The sequence below is a fragment of the Pelophylax lessonae genome (genome assembly GCF_965119305.1).
Source record: "Pelophylax lessonae genome assembly, chromosome: 12".
In the NCBI taxonomy this organism is placed as follows: domain Eukaryota; kingdom Metazoa; phylum Chordata; class Amphibia; order Anura; family Ranidae; genus Pelophylax; species Pelophylax lessonae.
In genome coordinates, this window is record NC_138779.1 from 206703522 (window position 1) to 206722748 (window position 19227).

The 19227-nt window shown below is 41.0% G+C and overlaps 1 protein-coding gene across 1 annotated transcript in view; it reads left to right on the plus strand.

Annotated features, from left to right (window-relative positions):
* The window catches only part of LOC309569005 (sialic acid-binding Ig-like lectin 6), a gene marked incomplete at its 3' end in the record, with an annotated part of 47938 nt that overhangs the window by 16120 nt on the left and 12591 nt on the right, over positions 1 to 19227 (plus strand). Inside the window, exons 3-5 of the mRNA XM_082274766.1 lie at positions 10890 to 11246; positions 13015 to 13314; positions 15229 to 15316. Coding sequence (XP_082130892.1) covers positions 10890 to 11246; positions 13015 to 13314; positions 15229 to 15316 — 745 coding nt within the window. The remainder of the gene's footprint in view (positions 1 to 10889; positions 11247 to 13014; positions 13315 to 15228; positions 15317 to 19227) is intronic.

A 19227-nucleotide genomic window follows, 5' to 3' on the forward strand; every position in this document is an offset into this window, starting at 1 on the left:
CGGTTACACGTCTTTTTTAGCTTTTATGAAAAGATTTTAGAATTGTATTTACTATCTTATTTAACATTTGCCATTTTTTCAAAAAGATTTTTTCAAAAAGACTTTTGAAGAAAAAAAGAGTTTTTATATAAAATAATTTTTTGAAAACTTTTAGGTTATTATATTATGCACTATGCATTGTCACTTTATGTCCTGTTAAAGGTTTTGTGCCCCTAGCATTCACGAAGTGCAATAGTATATTTATTAGCTCCTAATTACATCGACAAAGACAGAGAGGAACTGAACCGTGTCTTTTCCCCTGTTTCCGGTCTGTAAATATGAGTTTTTGTTAGCTCCGGAGCCATCAGGAAGTAGAGCTGGTTCTCTTTCCCTATTCCAAAATGGAAACCTGAGAGTTTCCTGTTCCGCCCTGGAACGATTGGTCCGGTTGCTTAGCAGCATCTATAAATAGCGTGCGGGTGCCGCCCTCCACGTACCCCGCTGAAGAAGTCACACCCACTGACGCAACGCGTACGGGGGAGGAGCTGTGACGTCACCCGCGACGCTCCGAAGGGATCGCACACCGAGCGGCCAGCTGGCTGTGCTGTTATACACTTATGCTGTTCGTTTTGCACTAGGATAGTGCCATGCTTGTAAGTGCAATATCTTTTATTATTCAATAAACTGTTATATATACGGAGAGCACTAGATGTCCTTTTGTCCCCCCCTCTATGATGGAATCTCTTACTCTATGACCGGTCTGAGGTTGGAGGTTGGAGGCAAAGCTGAGAAGATTGGGAGCCCATCAGGTGTTTGTAAACACACTGCGTTATGACCCTAGAGGTCTGAGCATTGAGGTGAGAGGCTAGCACACACTCTGGTGATGGAGTCACTTATGAAGAGGTGCATCTGTTTCATCCTTTACAGCACGGGTTTTCCTTGATCTTATGGCTTGGATTTGTGACATTTAAAGGACTCTTCTTTATTTTAAGCTTGCACAGTATTTGTGATTTAATTGTTCAGTTAGGACTTTTTCACAATTATACAGTCTGAGTTCACACTTTCTACTGTAGCGCTGCACCCCTTTTGTATTTTATGTTTCATCTGGGTTTTGATAGATTTGACCTTTACCGGTGTTCAGCAGCTTTTATTCCATTTTGCTGATTGTAGCGCTGAATGAGTTTTTATTTCATATCTACGTATATCTCATACAAAGCAATAAAAAAATATATAAGTGTGAAGAAAATTTGTGAGATATATATACATAAATATATATAAAAATAAAAATAAAAAAAAAACATAAATAATAAAATTAAAAAATAAAAATAAAATAAAAATAAAATTAAAAATTAAAAAATAAAAAATAAAATATAAAATATAAGAGAGTGTGTATACAGAAATCCTCGAACTATACAGGACACGTCTTATGCAGTCTATGTAAACACGCAAGGGGCATCAAAAGTGAGGATGGTTCAGTGCGGATAAAGACTATATCAATTTTGTGATACCTGTGCAGAGGATTCAGGACATGGAAAAGTATGTGCATATATATGTGTCAATGTTACTAGGTGAGGAGGAAAAACAAAGAGGGTGATACACACCAATGTGTCAGCGATCAATGATGCTGGATGAGAAGGTCAGGTGCCAATATATTCAAGAAAATGATATATTCAAAAGAATGTGAGGATGAAGCACTGAAATTGTATACTTTTGGATTGCAAAAAAGGAGGGATTCCGTGGATGCTGGAAGAGAAGGGTAGTACAAAACATACCTGTGTGTAAAAAATTCTTAAAACGGTATGTTTTACGGTTAAGGTAAACAACTGATAAAAAGCCACAAATTATTGGTAAAAACGTCTAATGGTAAAAAAGACTGGTTTTTAAGAGCTTTCTAAATGAGACTATATAAAAGGACTGGTTATATATAAAAAAGTAAAAAAATATTTAAATGTTTAAAAAGTATATAAAAATTGTAATAAAATAGGGAATCCTCTGCACAGGTATCACAAAATTGATATAGTCTTTATCCGCACTGAACCATCCTCACTTTTGATGCCCCTTGCGTGTTTACATAGACTGCATAAGACCTGTCCTGTATAGTTCGAGGATTTCTGTATACACACTCTCTTATATTTTATATTTTATTTTTTATTTTTTAATTTTTAATTTTATTTTTATTTTATTTTTATTTTTTAATTTTATTATTTATGTTTTTTTTATTTTTATATATATTTATGTATATATATCTCACAAATTTTCTTCACACTTATATATTTTTTTATTGCTTTGTATGAGATATACGTAGATATGGCCCTCTTGTTTTATGTATTTTTTATAATTCGGCCTTTTTTAGCATGTTTTAAATGATCACAATAAAGTTATGTTTTTAGAAACTTAAAGGCTCGTAGCACACTCGGACAAATTAATGAGATCAGATATGATGAAGTATGGCCGTTCCCCTGCACATCCATAATGAAGCTAGTGGCTGAGTAATATGGCTTCCGGAGAGGGAGTAGCAAGATGGCGGTGTTTGTTCCGTCCCCTCCGTTACCTGGATACGGGCGGCTATAAATATTCCGGGAGTACGCTATGTTGACGCCGCTCCAGTTGACGTCATTGTGACGAAACGCGTAGGGCGGAGTCTCCGACGTCAAACGTCACTTCCGGTTGTCGGCCGTGGAACGCGGAAGCCTCCCGGCGAACACGACTATTCTGATCTTGATCTACTGTACGAGTGAGTCTACTACGCCGCTATTTTATAACTGTATGTTACTATTATTCACCATGGGGTATTTTTCCTTTCATGTGAGCACTCAGGGCACCCGCCGCTGACTTCTCTGACTGCTCGTTCATCTCGAAAAGGAACATCTCCATACATCAACATACAGGTTGTACCAAGCTATTTGCGCCACCTAGTGGCCACTCGTGGAATTTCACTTATCCACTTTTTTTATTTTATTATATTCATTTTTTTCACTCACGTTGATACAGATCACGTGGCACATTCATTTGGAAATCACTCACATATCTTCGGTTGTGGGTCTTTTGTCACGACATCGGTTTATATATATATATATTTTCTTCGCATCCATTGTTTGATTTGAATATATCTTTGTTATCCATTTCTATTTATTATTATTTTTTTAGATATTGCACCATTTGTGGGTTATTGTTTACCAGTATACTTCCCCTTACACTTCACAAGGGGCATTTTTTACTTTAGAGGTAGCGCCACCACCAATCTTCACACTTCCTTTATAACACTTGCACCTTACACTCAAGGTCTGATTGGGGCAGCTTACACCTTTATCTAATATATTTCTCTCCCAAACATCTAGTCCGTAGCGCTGGTCATATTTCTTTAATACTATCTGTGTCTACCACCTTTGGGGGTATACAACCAGACCTAGCAGCAATGGATATATTTAAATATATGACTGGGAGAAATGTTAATGTGGAAGAGATTTTTGACCAAGTCACGATAATTCAAAGACAAGATATGGAGGGCTCCTTCAAACAACTAAAACAAAACATGGAGAAGCAATTAAGGGTCTGGTGGGATATCGCCACCCTAGAAAAATACAGCCGAGAGGGCATAACACCTAGGAGACTAAGGTGGGATATATCTCCCAATGACCACATTACAGACACCGCTTTGCTGGAGGAATGGTATCACTTCTTCAACAAATGTGAAAAGGAACTGTTAGGTATCATTATTAAGAGGAGACAATACAAATTAAAGAAAATAGAAGCCACAATTGTCCAATTGAAGGAACAACTAGCCCCCCACGCAGAAACAACTGAGTACAAAAATAAGGAGAAGAGCTTACAAGAATCTATATTAAAATATGATAAAACGATACAGGCTAAGAAGCAAAAGAAATACAAAAGAGATATTTTGGATTATAGAAACCAAAACGTTTATAAATGGCAATTGGATGAACTTTATAATGGACAAGGCAGCAGTGTGGATCCCATTGATTTAACATCCAGGGACCCCTCTGAAATGGGAGATGATGAGAACGATCCCTGGTTGGAAATAGGCACCCCCAGGACACCCAGGACTCCAGGAACCGAAATTGAAGATAATATGGATACAGACTGGGAACCAGAACCATCAACGTCCAACTCTAGGTCCAACACACACACCAATACCAGAGCAAATAGAACTCCAGGAACAAACCAAGCCCGTGTTAGCACATCCAATAGATTTGCCCCGCTAAGTTACCGTCCAGAAGTCCGATACGAGGATCAAGGCCCCCCCAGAGATGGAAGTTTTTTTCCAAGAGGCAATCGGGGAAGGCCCCCGAGAGGAGGGGCCCCACCAAGACATTACAACGACTGGAGGAACCACGGATGGCAACAGGAACAAGGAAGACAAAATGGATGGCAACAGGACCGTGGGAGGAACCATGGGTGGCAACAACCTTGGAGACGAGAAGGACAATGGGGAGCGCAAAGAGGATACCAGGGGCCACCCAATGGCCGACACACTCCATGGAGGGGGGAACAGAGAGGTCCAAGACCCCAAGGATATCGAGGAGAAACATGGAGACCAGAAGGGTTCAATTCCAACAGGAGGGAAGAACCACCGAGGTACTTCGAATACGGAAGAAACGAAAACCAAGGGGAAAACGAGGAGGGACAAAGAAAAAGAAGAAGGGTTTACTAGGAAAAGGAATATTCAATCTCAGTGGAATAATGTTTGATGAGGAGGAATTAAAAATCTTGGATTTAGGCCTAAAATATGCCCCTGATAAGAATTTGGACAAGTTTGAAGCCTATATCGATCTTCAAAAATATATCAGAAAGATTAACATAAAGAAATTCTTTGAGATCAAGAAAAACAAAACCACCCCCTCAGCACCCACTAAATTCAAACACACTACTTTAAAAAATAAATCGACCTTCAATCCCAAAAATCCACAAAACGAAAATCTGGAAGTATTCAAACGAATGGTAGAGGATGAAATTAGGAACTTGAAAATTGAGAGGAGGAAAGAGAAGAACATTTGGGACACAATAAGAAAACTTGAAAAAAAGAAGGGGATTGTCATCAGACCCGCTGACAAAGGGGGTGGTTTAGTCATTTTAAACCAAAAAGATTATGAGGAGGAGTTGGAAAGGCTATTAAGCGCAGAAGACACGTACAAGAAACTTCGTGGAAACCCTAAGATGAGACTACAAAAAGTTTTAAAGGATTTTATTGAAAAAGGAAAGAGGATGGGCATTTTAAACAGTAAGGAAGCGGAATATCTCCAGTTGGAAGAAGCAAGAACTCCTGTTATTTATTTTTTACCCAAGATTCACAAAGATGAAAAAAAGCCCCCAGGACGCCCCATAGTGAGTGGCATTAATTCAGTGCACTCACGTCTAGGGGAGTATTTAGATAAATTCTTGCAGCCCCTGGTCCCCAAGGGGAGATCATATCTTAGGGATAGTAAACAATTACTAAATGAAATTAAAAATTTAACTGTCACAGAAGAAGACCTTCTGGTAACTATTGATGTAAATTCCCTATATACTAACATCATACAGAGTGATGGGTTAGATAGTGTTGAATGGGCGCTGCACAAATACACTGACCTCAGACAAGCACAGATGCACTTTATTCTTGAGGGCCTGCAAATGGCCATGAATTCCAATTATTTTTGGTATAAGGGGAAGTATTACGAACAAACCAAAGGCGTCGCGATGGGAGCCAAATATGCACCTAGTGTTGCAAATATTTTTATGCAGAAATGGGAGGAAGAACAGATTTTTAGTGTAGAAAGACCCAACTTGCAATACTATAAGAGATATATAGATGATATCATCCTGATTTGGCGAGGGGATGTTGAAAGTTTACAGACTTTCTTTGACGAAATTAGTGGAAACAGATATGGATTATCGTTCACAGGCAACTGGGACAAACAAAAAATAGCCTATCTGGACCTAGAGCTGTTCAAACAGGATGGAAGTATTTTCAGTAAGACATTTTTTAAAAAGACCGATAAGAACGGCTACATACCAAAGAGGAGCTGCCACCATCCTAAATGGCTGGGGAATATCCCCAAAGGACAGTTGTTACGTATATGTATTAACTGTAGTAATGCCCGGGATTATGACATACAAGCAGATCTCCTTATAGAGAGATTTATTGAGAAGGGATACAACAAGAAGGAAATGAGAAACCTTAAGGAAATAGTGAGAGATATGAATAGGGAGGAACTCATTAGGGATAAAGATAAAAAAGAAAAGAAGAACGACTATGAATTTGCCTTCATCACCGGTTTTAATAGACAGCATAAAGAGGTGGAGAGAATAATTAAAAAACATTGGCCCATCCTTGCAGCAGACAAGACACTTAAGAAAATTCTACCAAAGAAACCTACCTTCATATACAGAAGAGCCCCAACTCTAAGAGACAAACTGGTGAAAAATGTGATTAACCCTCCAAAACGGATCACTCTTCCGACTAGCCTTAATGGCTTTTTTAGATGCAAGAAATGCCTACCGTGCAATACGAATAAAAAACAGCCGAGAAAGATCACCAACTTTACTTCTAGCACCACAGGAGAGTCGTTCAGGATAAAAGATACTATCACGTGTACCAGCTCCTATGTGACATATGTCATTGAGTGCCCATGTCACTTACAGTACATCGGAAGAACTACCCGACAGTTGTACGTCAGGATACGCGAACATGTCAAAAATATTAGAAAGGGGTTTGAGAAACACACCCTTTCTAGGCACTTTAAAGAGGCACATGGTCAAGATCCCTCGGGCCTTATATTCTATGGGATAGACAAGATCAAAGACGATTGGAGAGGTAGTAATAAACGCAGAATGGTTTCACGCAATGAAACCAAGTGGATTTACTTGATGAGATCTCTCCGGCCCGAAGGACTAAATACTGACATAGACCTGAACTGCTTTATTACGGATACATGAACATCCAACTCCTTTATCCTCCCTATTTTATTACAATTTTTATATACTTTTTAAACATTTAAATATTTTTTTACTTTTTTATATATAACCAGTCCTTTTATATAGTCTCATTTAGAAAGCTCTTAAAAACCAGTCTTTTTTACCATTAGACGTTTTTACCAATAATTTGTGGCTTTTTATCAGTTGTTTACCTTAACCGTAAAACATACCGTTTTAAGAATTTTTTACACACAGGTATGTTTTGTACTACCCTTCTCTTCCAGCATCCACGGAATCCCTCCTTTTTTGCAATCCAAAAGTATACAATTTCAGTGCTTCATCCTCACATTCTTTTGAATATATCATTTTCTTGAATATATTGGCACCTGACCTTCTCATCCAGCATCATTGATCGCTGACACATTGGTGTGTATCACCCTCTTTGTTTTTCCTCCTCACCTAGTAACATTGACACATATATATGCACATACTTTTCCATGTCCTGAATCCTCTGCACAGGTATCACAAAATTGATATAGTCTTTATCCGCACTGAACCATCCTCACTTTTGATGCCCCTTGCGTGTTTACATAGACTGCATAAGACCTGTCCTGTATAGTTCGAGGATTTCTGTATACACACTCTCTTATATTTTATATTTTATTTTTTATTTTTTAATTTTTAATTTTATTTTTATTTTATTTTTATTTTTTAATTTTATTATTTATGTTTTTTTTTATTTTTATTTTTATATATATTTATGTATATATATCTCACAAATTTTCTTCACACTTATATATTTTTTTATTGCTTTGTATGAGATATACGTAGATATGGCCCTCTTGTTTTATGTATTTTTTATAATTCGGCCTTTTTTAGCATGTTTTAAATGATCACAATAAAGTTATGTTTTTAGAAACTTAAAGGCTCGTAGCACACTCGGACAAATTAACCACTTAAGCCCCGGAGGATTTGGCTGCTAAAGGACCAGGGGTTTTTTTGCGATTTTTTACTGCGTGACTTTAACGGACAATTGCGCGGTCGTGCGACGCTGTACCTAAACGAATTTGACGTCCTTTTTTTCCCACAAACAGAGCTTTCTTTTGGTGGTATTTGATCACCTGTGCGATTTTTTGATCACGCGCTATAAACAAAAAAAGAGCGTAAATTTTGCAAAAATAACAATATTTTTCACATTTTTTTATATGAAATTCCCCAAAAAAAAAAGTAAAAATCAAAATTTTTTAACATTTTTCGGCCAATTTGTTTTATGCTACCTATGTTTGGTAAAAAAAATCGCAAAAAGCGTATTTTGATTGGTTTGCGCAAAAGTTATCGCGTTTACTAACAAAGAGAAAGATTTTTGTCATTTTTGGTGTTTTTTTTTTTAACGCGTAATGGCGGCGATCTGCGATTTTTTTTTCGGTACTGCGACATTGCGGCGGACAGATCGGACCCTTGACTGACATTTTTGACACTTTTGGGGTTACCAGTGACATTACTGCAGTAATCAGTGCTATACATATGCACTGTTACTGCAAAAATGACACTGGCAGGGAAGGGGTTAACTTTATTGGGAAGGGAGGGGTTAAGTGTGTCCTAGGGGCGTGCTTTCTACTGTGTAGGGACATTGCTATTGGTGTAAAAGCAAAGATCAACCGTTCTACATAGTAGAACGGTCAGATCTTTACTTTTACACAGGGAGAACTGACAGGCAGCTTGTTTACACAAGCTGCTCTGTCTTTCTCCCTTCACAGGAGCGATCGTAGTGTGGCCGGCGGACATCGAGTCCGCCGGTCACACGCACTGACTTGCCTGTGAACGAGCCGCGGCGGGCGCGCGCCTCGGCGGGCGCGCGCCCGCTCGCTATAGGCTCGCAAGTCAGTGACAGGCGAGTGACGTACCGATACGTCACTCTGCCTGGCCGGGGCTGACCGCCGCAGTATATAGTCGTGCGGCGGTCGGCAACCGGTTAATGAGATCAGATATGATGAAGTATGGCCGTTCCCCTGCACATCCATAATGAAGCTAGTGGCTGAGTAATATGGCTTCCGGAGAGGGAGTAGCAAGATGGCGGTGTTTGTTCCGTCCCCTCCGTTACCTGGATACGGGCGGCTATAAATATTCCGGGAGTACGCTATGTTGACGCCGCTCCAGTTGACGTCATTGTGACGAAACGCGTAGGGCGGAGTCTCCGACGTCAAACGTCACTTCCGGTTGTCGGCCGTGGAACGCGGAAGCCTCCCGGCGAACACGACTATTCTGATCTTGATCTACTGTACGAGTGAGTCTACTACGCCGCTATTTTATAACTGTATGTTACTATTATTCACCATGGGGTATTTTTCCTTTCATGTGAGCACTCAGGGCACCCGCCGCTGACTTCTCTGACTGCTCGTTCATCTCGAAAAGGAACATCTCCATACATCAACATACAGGTTGTACCAAGCTATTTGCGCCACCTAGTGGCCACTCGTGGAATTTCACTTCTCCACTTTTTTTATTTTATTATATTCATTTTTTTCACTCACGTTGATACAGATCACGTGGCACATTCATTTGGAAATCACTCACATATCTTCGGTTGTGGGTCTTTTGTCACGACATCGGTTTATATATATATATATTTTCTTCGCATCCATTGTTTGATTTGAATATATCTTTGTTATCCATTTCTATTTATTATTATTTTTTTAGATATTGCACCATTTGTGGGTTATTGTTTACCAGCTTACCACTGCGCATGCACACAGCTCCAGAGGGTAGGGAATTTTCACGGGGTAGGGTTTTTTAACGTTACACCACATCAGCTGTTGTCGCAGGTACATGAAATCATATCCACTCCTACCCCTGTGACTTCCCTGATCTCGGCGACTAAATGTAAAAGCGGCGGCGGGTCTATGTCATCAGGTGCAACTCAGTTTGTCTGAAGTGCTTCACACTGGTCCAATAGGGAGGCACATTGGACAGTGGGAGGAAACCTTACAAATTAGTGCACAGGCATTTAGTACCAGCTCTGGTGATTGGCAGAGGAAAGTGCCTCAGTGTAAATACCAAGAGCACTTGTGCTGGGGGTCTTTCTGCTGGAGAGCGGAGTCCCGGAGTTAGGGGACAGTTGCCTCCTCCTCTGTAGAAGTTTTTATGCAACCTCAGGGGGTCCATCTGAGAGCCTAAAGAGTTAGAGAGGAACTGAACCCAGAGGTCCTGCAGAGCTGATTGGAAGGGAGACACTGTAAGGATCTTGTTCTGCATACAGTGAGTGCAGATCTGTGTCAAGGGACCTGACCTGAGGGGGTCCATCCCTGCAGCTAGAAGAGTCAGTGGAAGGGTGTCAGTAAAGGGGATGCTAGAGAGTTTTCTGAAGATAATGCAGATTACCAAGTCTATTGCTGGAGAAAGAGCAAGGAGACTTAACCCTTTCTATACATGTGGCAGTATGGTCAGATTAGTGAGACTTCTTCCACAAGCAACCCGATGAGGCCAAGTTAGAGTTACCCTTATCAACTGTATATAGTTCCAGTTGGAGTATCCCACTATTCCCTTCTACCATCCAAGTTCCACAATAAATATCAAAAACCAAAAAAACCCTGGACTGTTTTATTGAGTAACGAGCCATTGGGAGTAAGGATGAATGTGTGAACTGTACCCTAAGTGACTGTCTGCAGGTAGTCAGAGGAGGCCCAACAAGTCATCACACAGCAAGCCCTACAGGGACAGTGCTACATTTATGATAGTGATTTATTGACCTAAGAATATGTCATCCACTGAGGGTTTAAATCTGTTTTTTTTTTTTTTCTAAGGATACTATTTCTACTTTTCCACTATGTTAGATTCTTACTGAGAAAGGATGCATGATTTAAAACTGCACAAAAGGACCCTAGAGCTATTTAAGGACCTTGACAGTACCAAAAGAGAGATTTTAGAAAGAGATATTTTAATTTTATCACACATTTTTGGATGAGCATTTTTAACCCCAAGTTCTTTTTTTTTTTTAACAGCAACTTACACTGTTCAGGGAAAGGAATTTAATTTCCCATCTGAGATCCAAGCATTGATTGGCTCCTGTGTGGAGATCCCTTGTATGGTCAGAGCTTCTGCAACAGAACCAAAGAATAAAAAGGTGGTGTGGCACGTAGTGAAGCGTATTCCGGGTTCCAGGATTATATACAGTTCAGATCCTTCTGAAACATCAACTGAGTATAAAAATCGAGCAGCACTCATAGGCAGTCCAGAGGACAACTGCACTCTCCTAATTCATGAAGTGACAAAAAAAGACGAAAAGGCGTATTATCCTGGCGATATGAAGTTTCCGTTTCATAGAAAAGTTTCGAAAAATGTTCAGTTATGGGTTACAGGTAAAAAATATTGAACATTACATTTGGTGTCGAGATTTTCAGAGGAAAAACATCCTCAAATATTTTCCAGGTACACATGTACATGGGTGTGAGGGCCTTAGGAACCTGAATTGCCCCAGGCCCCCCAAACTCTGAATCTGGCACTGTCGGTGGTATTTCTGTTCTTGTTGCAGTTCTAACCTTTTTATAATGTTAACCGCTTGCCGACCGCCGCAAGTACATATACTGCAGCTGTCAGCCCCGGCCAGGCAAAGTGACGTATCGGTACGTCACTAGCCTGTGAGCCAATAGGGGGCGAGCGTGCGCCGCCGGAGGCGCGCTCCTGCCCCCGCTCGTTCACGGCCCCCCCTGCCCGTGTGACCGGCAGACCCGATGTCCGCCGGTCACTCGCGATCGTCCGCTGTGAAGGGAGAAAGGCAGGCGACTAATGTAAACAAAGCCGCCAGTCATTCTTCCCTGTGTAACAGCAGAGATCTAACGGTCCTGCTATGTAGGACCGTAGATCTCTGCTGTTACATGTAAAGCCACATCCCTGCACAGTTAGAAGCACGCCCCTAGGGACACACTTAACCCCTCCCTCTCCAATAAACTTAACCCCTTCCCTGCCAGTGTCATTTTTACAGTAACAGTGCATATATATAGCACTGATTACTGCAGTAATGTCACTGGTACCCCCAAAAGTGTCAAAAATGTCAGTCAAGGGTCCGATCTGTCCGCTGCAATGTCGCAGTCCTGCAAAAAAAATCGCAGATCGCCGCCATTACTCGTTAAAAAAAAAAAAACAACAAAAATGACAAAAATCTTTCCCTTAGTTAGTAAATGCAATAACTTTTGCGCAAACCAATAAAAATACGCTTGTTGTGATTTTTTTTACCAAACATAGGTAGAAGAAAACAAATTGGCCAAAAATGTTAAAAAATTTAGATTTTTACATTTTTTTGGGGGGGAATATCATATAAAAAAATTAGAAAAATATTGTTATTTTTGCAAAATTCTCGCTCTTTTTTTGTTTATAGCGCATGATCAAAAAATCGCACAGGTGATTAAATACCACCAAAAGAAAGCTCTGTTTGTGGGTAAAAAAGGACGTCAAATTTGTTTAGGTACAGCGTCGCACAACCGCGCAATTGTCCGTTAAAGTCACGCAGTGCCGAATCACAAAATAGGCCCTGGTCTTTGAGCAGCCAAATCCTCCGCGGCTTAAGCGGTTAATTAAATGGCACTGCATGGGAAAAACGGGAAACTCCACTCCCTTAGTTAGTAAACGCAATAACTTTTGCGCAAACCAATCAAAATACGTTTATTGTGATTTTTTTTTACCAAACATAGGTAGCAGAAAACAAATTGGCCAAAAATGTTAAAAAATTTAGATTTTTACATTTTTTTGGGGGAAATTTCATGTAAAAAAATTTGAAAAATATTGTTATTTTTGCAAAATTCTCGCTCTTTTTTTGTTTATAGCGCATGATCAAAAAATCGCACAGGTGATCAAATATCACCAAAAGAAAGCTCTGTTTGTGGGAAAAAAAGGACGTCAAATTTGTTTAGGTACAGCGTCGCACGACCGCGCAATTGTCCGTTAAAATCACGCGGTGCCGGATCGCAAAATAGGGCCTGGTCAGGAAGGGGGTAAAATCTTCCGGGGCTTAAGTGGTTAATCATAGTATCTCATACTTTAAATGTTTTTTCAGTTGCAAGCTTTCAATCTTTACTTTTCCTTCAGAAATGTTTAAACAAAATGTAACCATAACTCTTTAAACTTCTTTAGATGTTCCACCTCAGCCGGTGTTGTCCGTGCCTGGAGAGATAGTCATTGGAACGCCAACTCTGGTCACCTGTTCTGTAGAACATACCTGTGCCACCAGTCCACCTTTTATGAACTGGAACATTTCAGGATTGCCTTTGACAGAGTATAACAAGGACCTTGGGAAGGGGAAGTATCTGAAAACATCTGAACTAACCTATCTTCTAACTTCTAGAGATCATAAGAATTCAAGCATCCTGTGTATGGCAACATTCCCTAACGGCCAAACAAGTCAAACTGCAGCTAAACTCAACATTATTAAAAGTATGTTATTCATCATACGAGTCTGTGGTAGAGTTTTAGACATTTGTTGGTTGGTAACATTTATTTGGAAATATATTAGTGCCAACTTCTTTCCTCTTTTGGTGCATCTCAGTGCTTCTTATCTCCTCTAGCCTGTTAAGCCACTTCCTGTCTACATGTCTTGTTTCAGTGTTGGTTGCCCAACACTGCTCTGGATCGGCTTCCTTTGACAGCGGAGGACCACGCCACTTGTTGGCATGGCTGCCTATAGTCTCCACCAAGTGTTTATGTGATATGATGACAATGCAGGAGCACAGACAGGGACAGACAGGGGCGTACTGACCATTCGGGGATTAGGGCACTGCCCGAGGGCCCAGGGTCAGTAGGGGGCCCCACGAGAGGCTACACACTACAGAAAGAAGCCAGGAACTTCAATGCAGGCTATGCTGTGGTAGATATTTAAATGCCCACTCTACGTGGCTGAGCTGCAATTTGTAGATGGGGCTTTGTGTGGCTTGAGTGTGGACACAGGGGGCTCCATGATCTCTGATTGCCCGGGGGCCCCATGAGTTGTCAGTCCACCCCTGGGGACAGAACATTGTCACCCTATAACAGAAAGTGCCCGAACAAGGACCTTCATGATAGAATCACCAGAGATTATTAATTAAATAAAAGATGCAGATTTCAAATGATTAAAGTGGAACTTTAGTCAGAAAATTAAGTCCTCTTAGATCACTTCAGGCTGGTATAGTTATGTAAAACATTAAAAATAAGTGCCTATACAGTTTAAAATCCAATAATACACTGCTTCATTCTACTCTGCGCATGCTCAGTTGCCCTCTATTTTCGTCACTGTGTCAAATTGTTGTTGAGGTCGATCTGCTGACAGCCTTAAGGTTTACTGCTGCTCAGGGGCTCTGGGCTTCAGCAAAATGGCCGCCTCCAGCAAGATGAAACAGGAGCAATGCTAGAGGCAATTTAAGGCAAACACATAAAGAACATTATTTTTGTCAAGTTGTAGTGGGTAAAGTTCCACTTTAAAAATGATTTTAAGATAATTTCAACATTTGTAAAGTTTGTTTGAGATTTCAGTAATTGGGTCATCTACCTTGCACGATAGGGTCAGGTTAAAGCTCAGTGATTGGATGGTAGAGGTTGCTTTACCTGTTTTTGGTGCCTAATGTACAGCATTGAGATGTAACAAATCTGGAAACCAACCTGATACCCCCCCCAGAGCTCTAGTAGTGATTATAAATAGTAGTAAAAAAAAAAATATATATATATGAATTTTACAAAATAGAGGAAGTCAGAGGGGTACCACAACAAAAATATAGTGATGATTACAACATTGGCAGCTAAAGCCTCGTACACACGTACCGATCGTCGGCCGAACGATTGGCCGTCTTTTGTCCAGGGCTGTCGTGTCTGTTGAAAAGTGCAAAAGACTGCACAAGAATTTTGTCCGCCGACTACAGCCGACTGCAGAAGTGATGTCATGTGATGGTTAACTTTCTCTATGTTTTTTCTTTTCTGAGCATGCCCAGTCTTGCAAATCTGCTGTCTGTCAACCGAATTCTGTATTGACTTGCGAACAATCGGCCGTTCTGGTGTCGGCATACAAAAATTTTAATGCTTGCACGACAGATTATTTTCGGCCGAAAGTGCGCTGTCGGCTGTCGGAAGCATCATACTAACAAGCCGAAAATTGGCCGATCGTTCGGCGGCCGAACATTTTCGGCCGACAATCTGCATGTGTGTACGGGCCTTAATGGTCAACAAAGTTGATGATAAAACTGGTGGATAAAATTATGGTTTTTATAAATAAAAAAAGATTTAATGATGGCTCAGAAACTGGCTAAGATGCAGGGAAAAATGACCAATTAAAGGTGATAATGATGATAATAATGTATTTTTTCTTTTTTTTTTTTTTTACAGTGGAAACAATTGTGAACAGAGATAATAGGATGGGTATTATTGTTGCATGCATATTCTCATTGTTACTGATTGCCTTCTTCATTTGGAGGTACAGTATACTATTATCACTTACTAATAATACTGTATACAGAAAACAGACATAGAAATATATATATATATATATATATATTTGTTATCAATTGACACAATTGATTGAAAGCTGAAAGTCACCATTTTATGCAACTCACTGTTCCTTCTTTATAACTAGGAAAGAGCACACAAGCAGTTTTGTGAATTTAGTTTGAAATTCATGAGAATCTTGCTGAGAACATTATTAAATTCCATTATGGGGGCAGATCTTGTTATTCAATTCTACCCTGTTGTTGGGCTAATAAGTAAGCTATTGTAACAGAAAAAAAAACATGGCAAGCTGGGTATTGTCATTAGAGAATTGTATCAACATCTAAAAAAGAAGCCAATAAATAAATAAAAAATAAAAAGTTTGGTAGTACGTAGTTAGTCAGGTTGAAAAAAGTCCATCTGGCTCAACCAATAATAATAAAAAAAAAAAAGCAAATGAAAACCCAACCATACAATCCCGTATACACAATCCTATACCCACAGTTGATCCAGGGGAAGGTGAAAAAACCCCAGCAAAGCATGATCCAATTTGCTACAGCAAGGAAAAAAATTCCTTCCTGATCCCCCAGAGAGCCAATCAGATATTCCCTGGATCAACTTTACCTATAAATATTAGTACCCATTTATATTAAGTACACCCAAGAAAGAATCCAGGCTTTTTTAAAAGCAATCTAGTGAGCTGGCCAGAACCACCTCTGTTCTCTTCATACACAGCTCTTCCGAACAGCTTCAACACTTGCTCGCAATATAGCTGCTGTGAGCCGACCTTTTTTGTTTTTTTTTTAATAATTTTTATTTGAACATTTTTTCTTTTTACAATCAAATGAAAAACATTTAACTAACAAACATTAAAAAAAAACGACCTCATACAAATTCCTCCATACAATCCCCTATGCATAAAAATAGGGGTGGTTTCTGAGTTTCTAGTGCTCCTGAATACCCTGTAGACAAAATTCCACAAACGAAAGAGAAAAGAGTAACGTCTGCCTTTCATGGGGGTAGAGGGCTAAGGACTCCTATTCGCTATGCTATAATTGATCCATGGTTCCCATTTAACAAAAAACTCTTCAGATCTTTTACTATTGGTACAGACTAGGGGTTGCCACCTCATCCCATTAAACTAGGTCACATATTAATTGCACAGGCTCTGAGGCTGATATAATGCACATAAGGTACTAAGTGAGTAAGTGGGGGCTGGTGCTCCATTGGCATTGGGGGCGGCAGAAGGACCACACCATACCCTCCCCCGGACCACACTAGCCCGCACACCTTACCCCCTCCCCCGGGTCGCCGGGTTAATCACCATGTGGAGGGCAGGCAGCAGCGGCGGCTGCGGCTTCCCCTCAGTCTCCTGCATTTCCTCCCTCCTCCTCCTCCTTGGCCAATGGCATGGCTTCTCCTTTCGGCCAATTGGGAAACGGGTCTCAGGACCCGCTTCCTGATTGGCCAGGAGGAGGATCCATGTGACACTAGCGAATATTCGTTCGCTATTGTCACACAACTGGGTGGGCTCAGGGCGCACCCTTTTTTGAAGCCTATTAGAGCCTCTGGTTCTAATCACGTGCTTCAAAAAAAAAAAAAAAAACCCATTGGAATCCATGCGTCCGGCGCCCTGCATGTACATTAGGGGGCTGAACGCATGGATGGGGGGACGGTGCCCCTGCGCCCCCAATGGATGGGCCACCACTGAAGTGAGTTTAATTACCACCATAATCAGCCACAGAACCTGTGTAATTAATGTATTTCCTGGTTTAAATGGATGAGGTGGCAACCCTAGTACAGACCAATTTATCATCTTCCATAATTTCGTTAACCTGTTTTCCCCAGTTTTCTATAGTAGGAAGTTGTGGGTTTTTTCAATAGATTGGAATTAGCCCTTTAGCTGCATCTAATAGGTGTGGGACTATACTCTTCTTATATACCCTGATGGGAGTTTTGGTACCATGGAAGAGGCATTGCACAGGGTTGTCCCTAATCAAGGCCATTGCTATTTTAGAAATCAAATTCCTAAGCTCGGCCCAGAATGGCCTAATCTTGGGGCATTCCCACCAAATGTGGATATGAGAGCCTTGTTACCCGCAGCCCCGCCAACATCTATCTGAGACTGAGGGTTTTGCAGCAGTCAACATCTTTGGAACCACCTAGATAAATGTTGAGCCCACCTATTTATAAAGAGAGGGATGGGTTATCCATTCCTTCACATTATTGCCTTTTGTGACTCAACTGACCAGAGGAAAAGGCTATGCACTGCATTATTTGTTTTTCTTTTAGCCAAAATCGCGAACCTTGCAAATCCCAGGGGTTTGCCAAGAACTCTTGGTAGGGAAAAACCTGAACCCCCATCCCTAGTAGGAATAGCTTGGTCAAAGGCAGTGTATGGTCCATGTGAGTGTACAGTAATCTCTACACATTCATGGTGTGGATTGTGTTCCTTCAATCCTACATAGAGAGACCCAGGGTCACAAGAGTGTATCTAGTATTTCCAGTAGGTAGCCTCCAAGTTTCACTCATAATCTTTAAATAGTTGTGCATGTCCTAAATAGCCCATGAAAAAATAATAAAAAAAGGAGCATATGTTGGCATACTCAGTTTTTCAATTTGAGCTGCCCCTCCCATTGTACCTTTTTCTGGCATTAGATGTCTTCTACATTTCAAGGTAAAGGACAGTAGCATCATTTAACTCACCTCCTCTGAGCCCAGGTTGTTTTGGATTAGCCCCCAGCCTGTAACTGGACAGTGAAGGAGAAGCTCATCTCCCCTTCATCCTCATTTCACCATGCTGCTTTTTAGAGCAGTAACCTCTTGGAGCCGAGGCCACATGGCCTCTCAGTGGATGGTCCTGGACTCAGAGAGGCCGCATATTTGAGTACCTTAATGTAAACAAACATGTGCCGTGAGCGCGTGTCCTGTGTGCTCCCGGCACAGTTACCGTTGCCTAACGGAAAGCTCCTGATCGCTACTTGCGATCTGGAGCTTTCTGATCACATGACCGCTGTGCTAGCCAATCACGGCGGTCACATGATCATAAACCCCACAGAACCTCCCAGAATCAGAAGCTCCTAAATGGTCAGGAGGAGGCTCCAGCGTTAAGGGTCTTAAGTAGAACCAGGGGCAAAATGTTTTTTTTTTTCCATTTTGAAATTTTGGAAGGTGAAAACTGTTCTGCCCAATTCCTCACAGTCAAGACAGCGCTACATGAGAAACCAGATACCATCTTGATCTTTGTCACCTAACAGCACTTTTTTTACTTCTATTTAAAAGTCTAAAGATAGAAGTAAAAAGGCTGACAAAGATCAAGATAGTATCTGGTTTCTCATGTATCGCTGTCCTGACTGTGAGGAACTGGGCAGAGCAATTTTCAGCCCAAAGTTTGGTGGCTGCAAAAAAAAAAAAATGCATTTTTAGAGACTTTTTTATTTACCTCCATGTCGCTTTTTGCCCCAGAAGAACCGTGTAAAAACATTTTAGGGACACTTTTTTCTGTGTGTCCAGAAAGCCACTGTAGGTGAGGCATTACCTTAATTAGAGGAATAGGCGACAGCAGAGGACTAGGTGACAGCAGGGCAGAGAACTGAGTGACTGCAGAGGAATGGGTGATAGCAGGGCAGAGGCCTGGGTAACAGCAGGGCAGAGGACTGGGTGACAGCAAGGGACTAGGTGATAGCAGGGCAGAGGACTGGGTAACAGCAGGGCAGAGGACTGGGTAACATCAGGGCAGAGGACTGGGTGAGAGCAGGGCAGAGAACTGGGTGACAGCATAGGACTGGGTGACAGTAGGGCAGAAGACTGGGTGACAGCAGGGCAGAAGACTGGGTGACAGCAGAGGACTGGGTGACAGCAGGCCAGAGGACTGCGAGACCGCAGAGGACTGGATGAAAG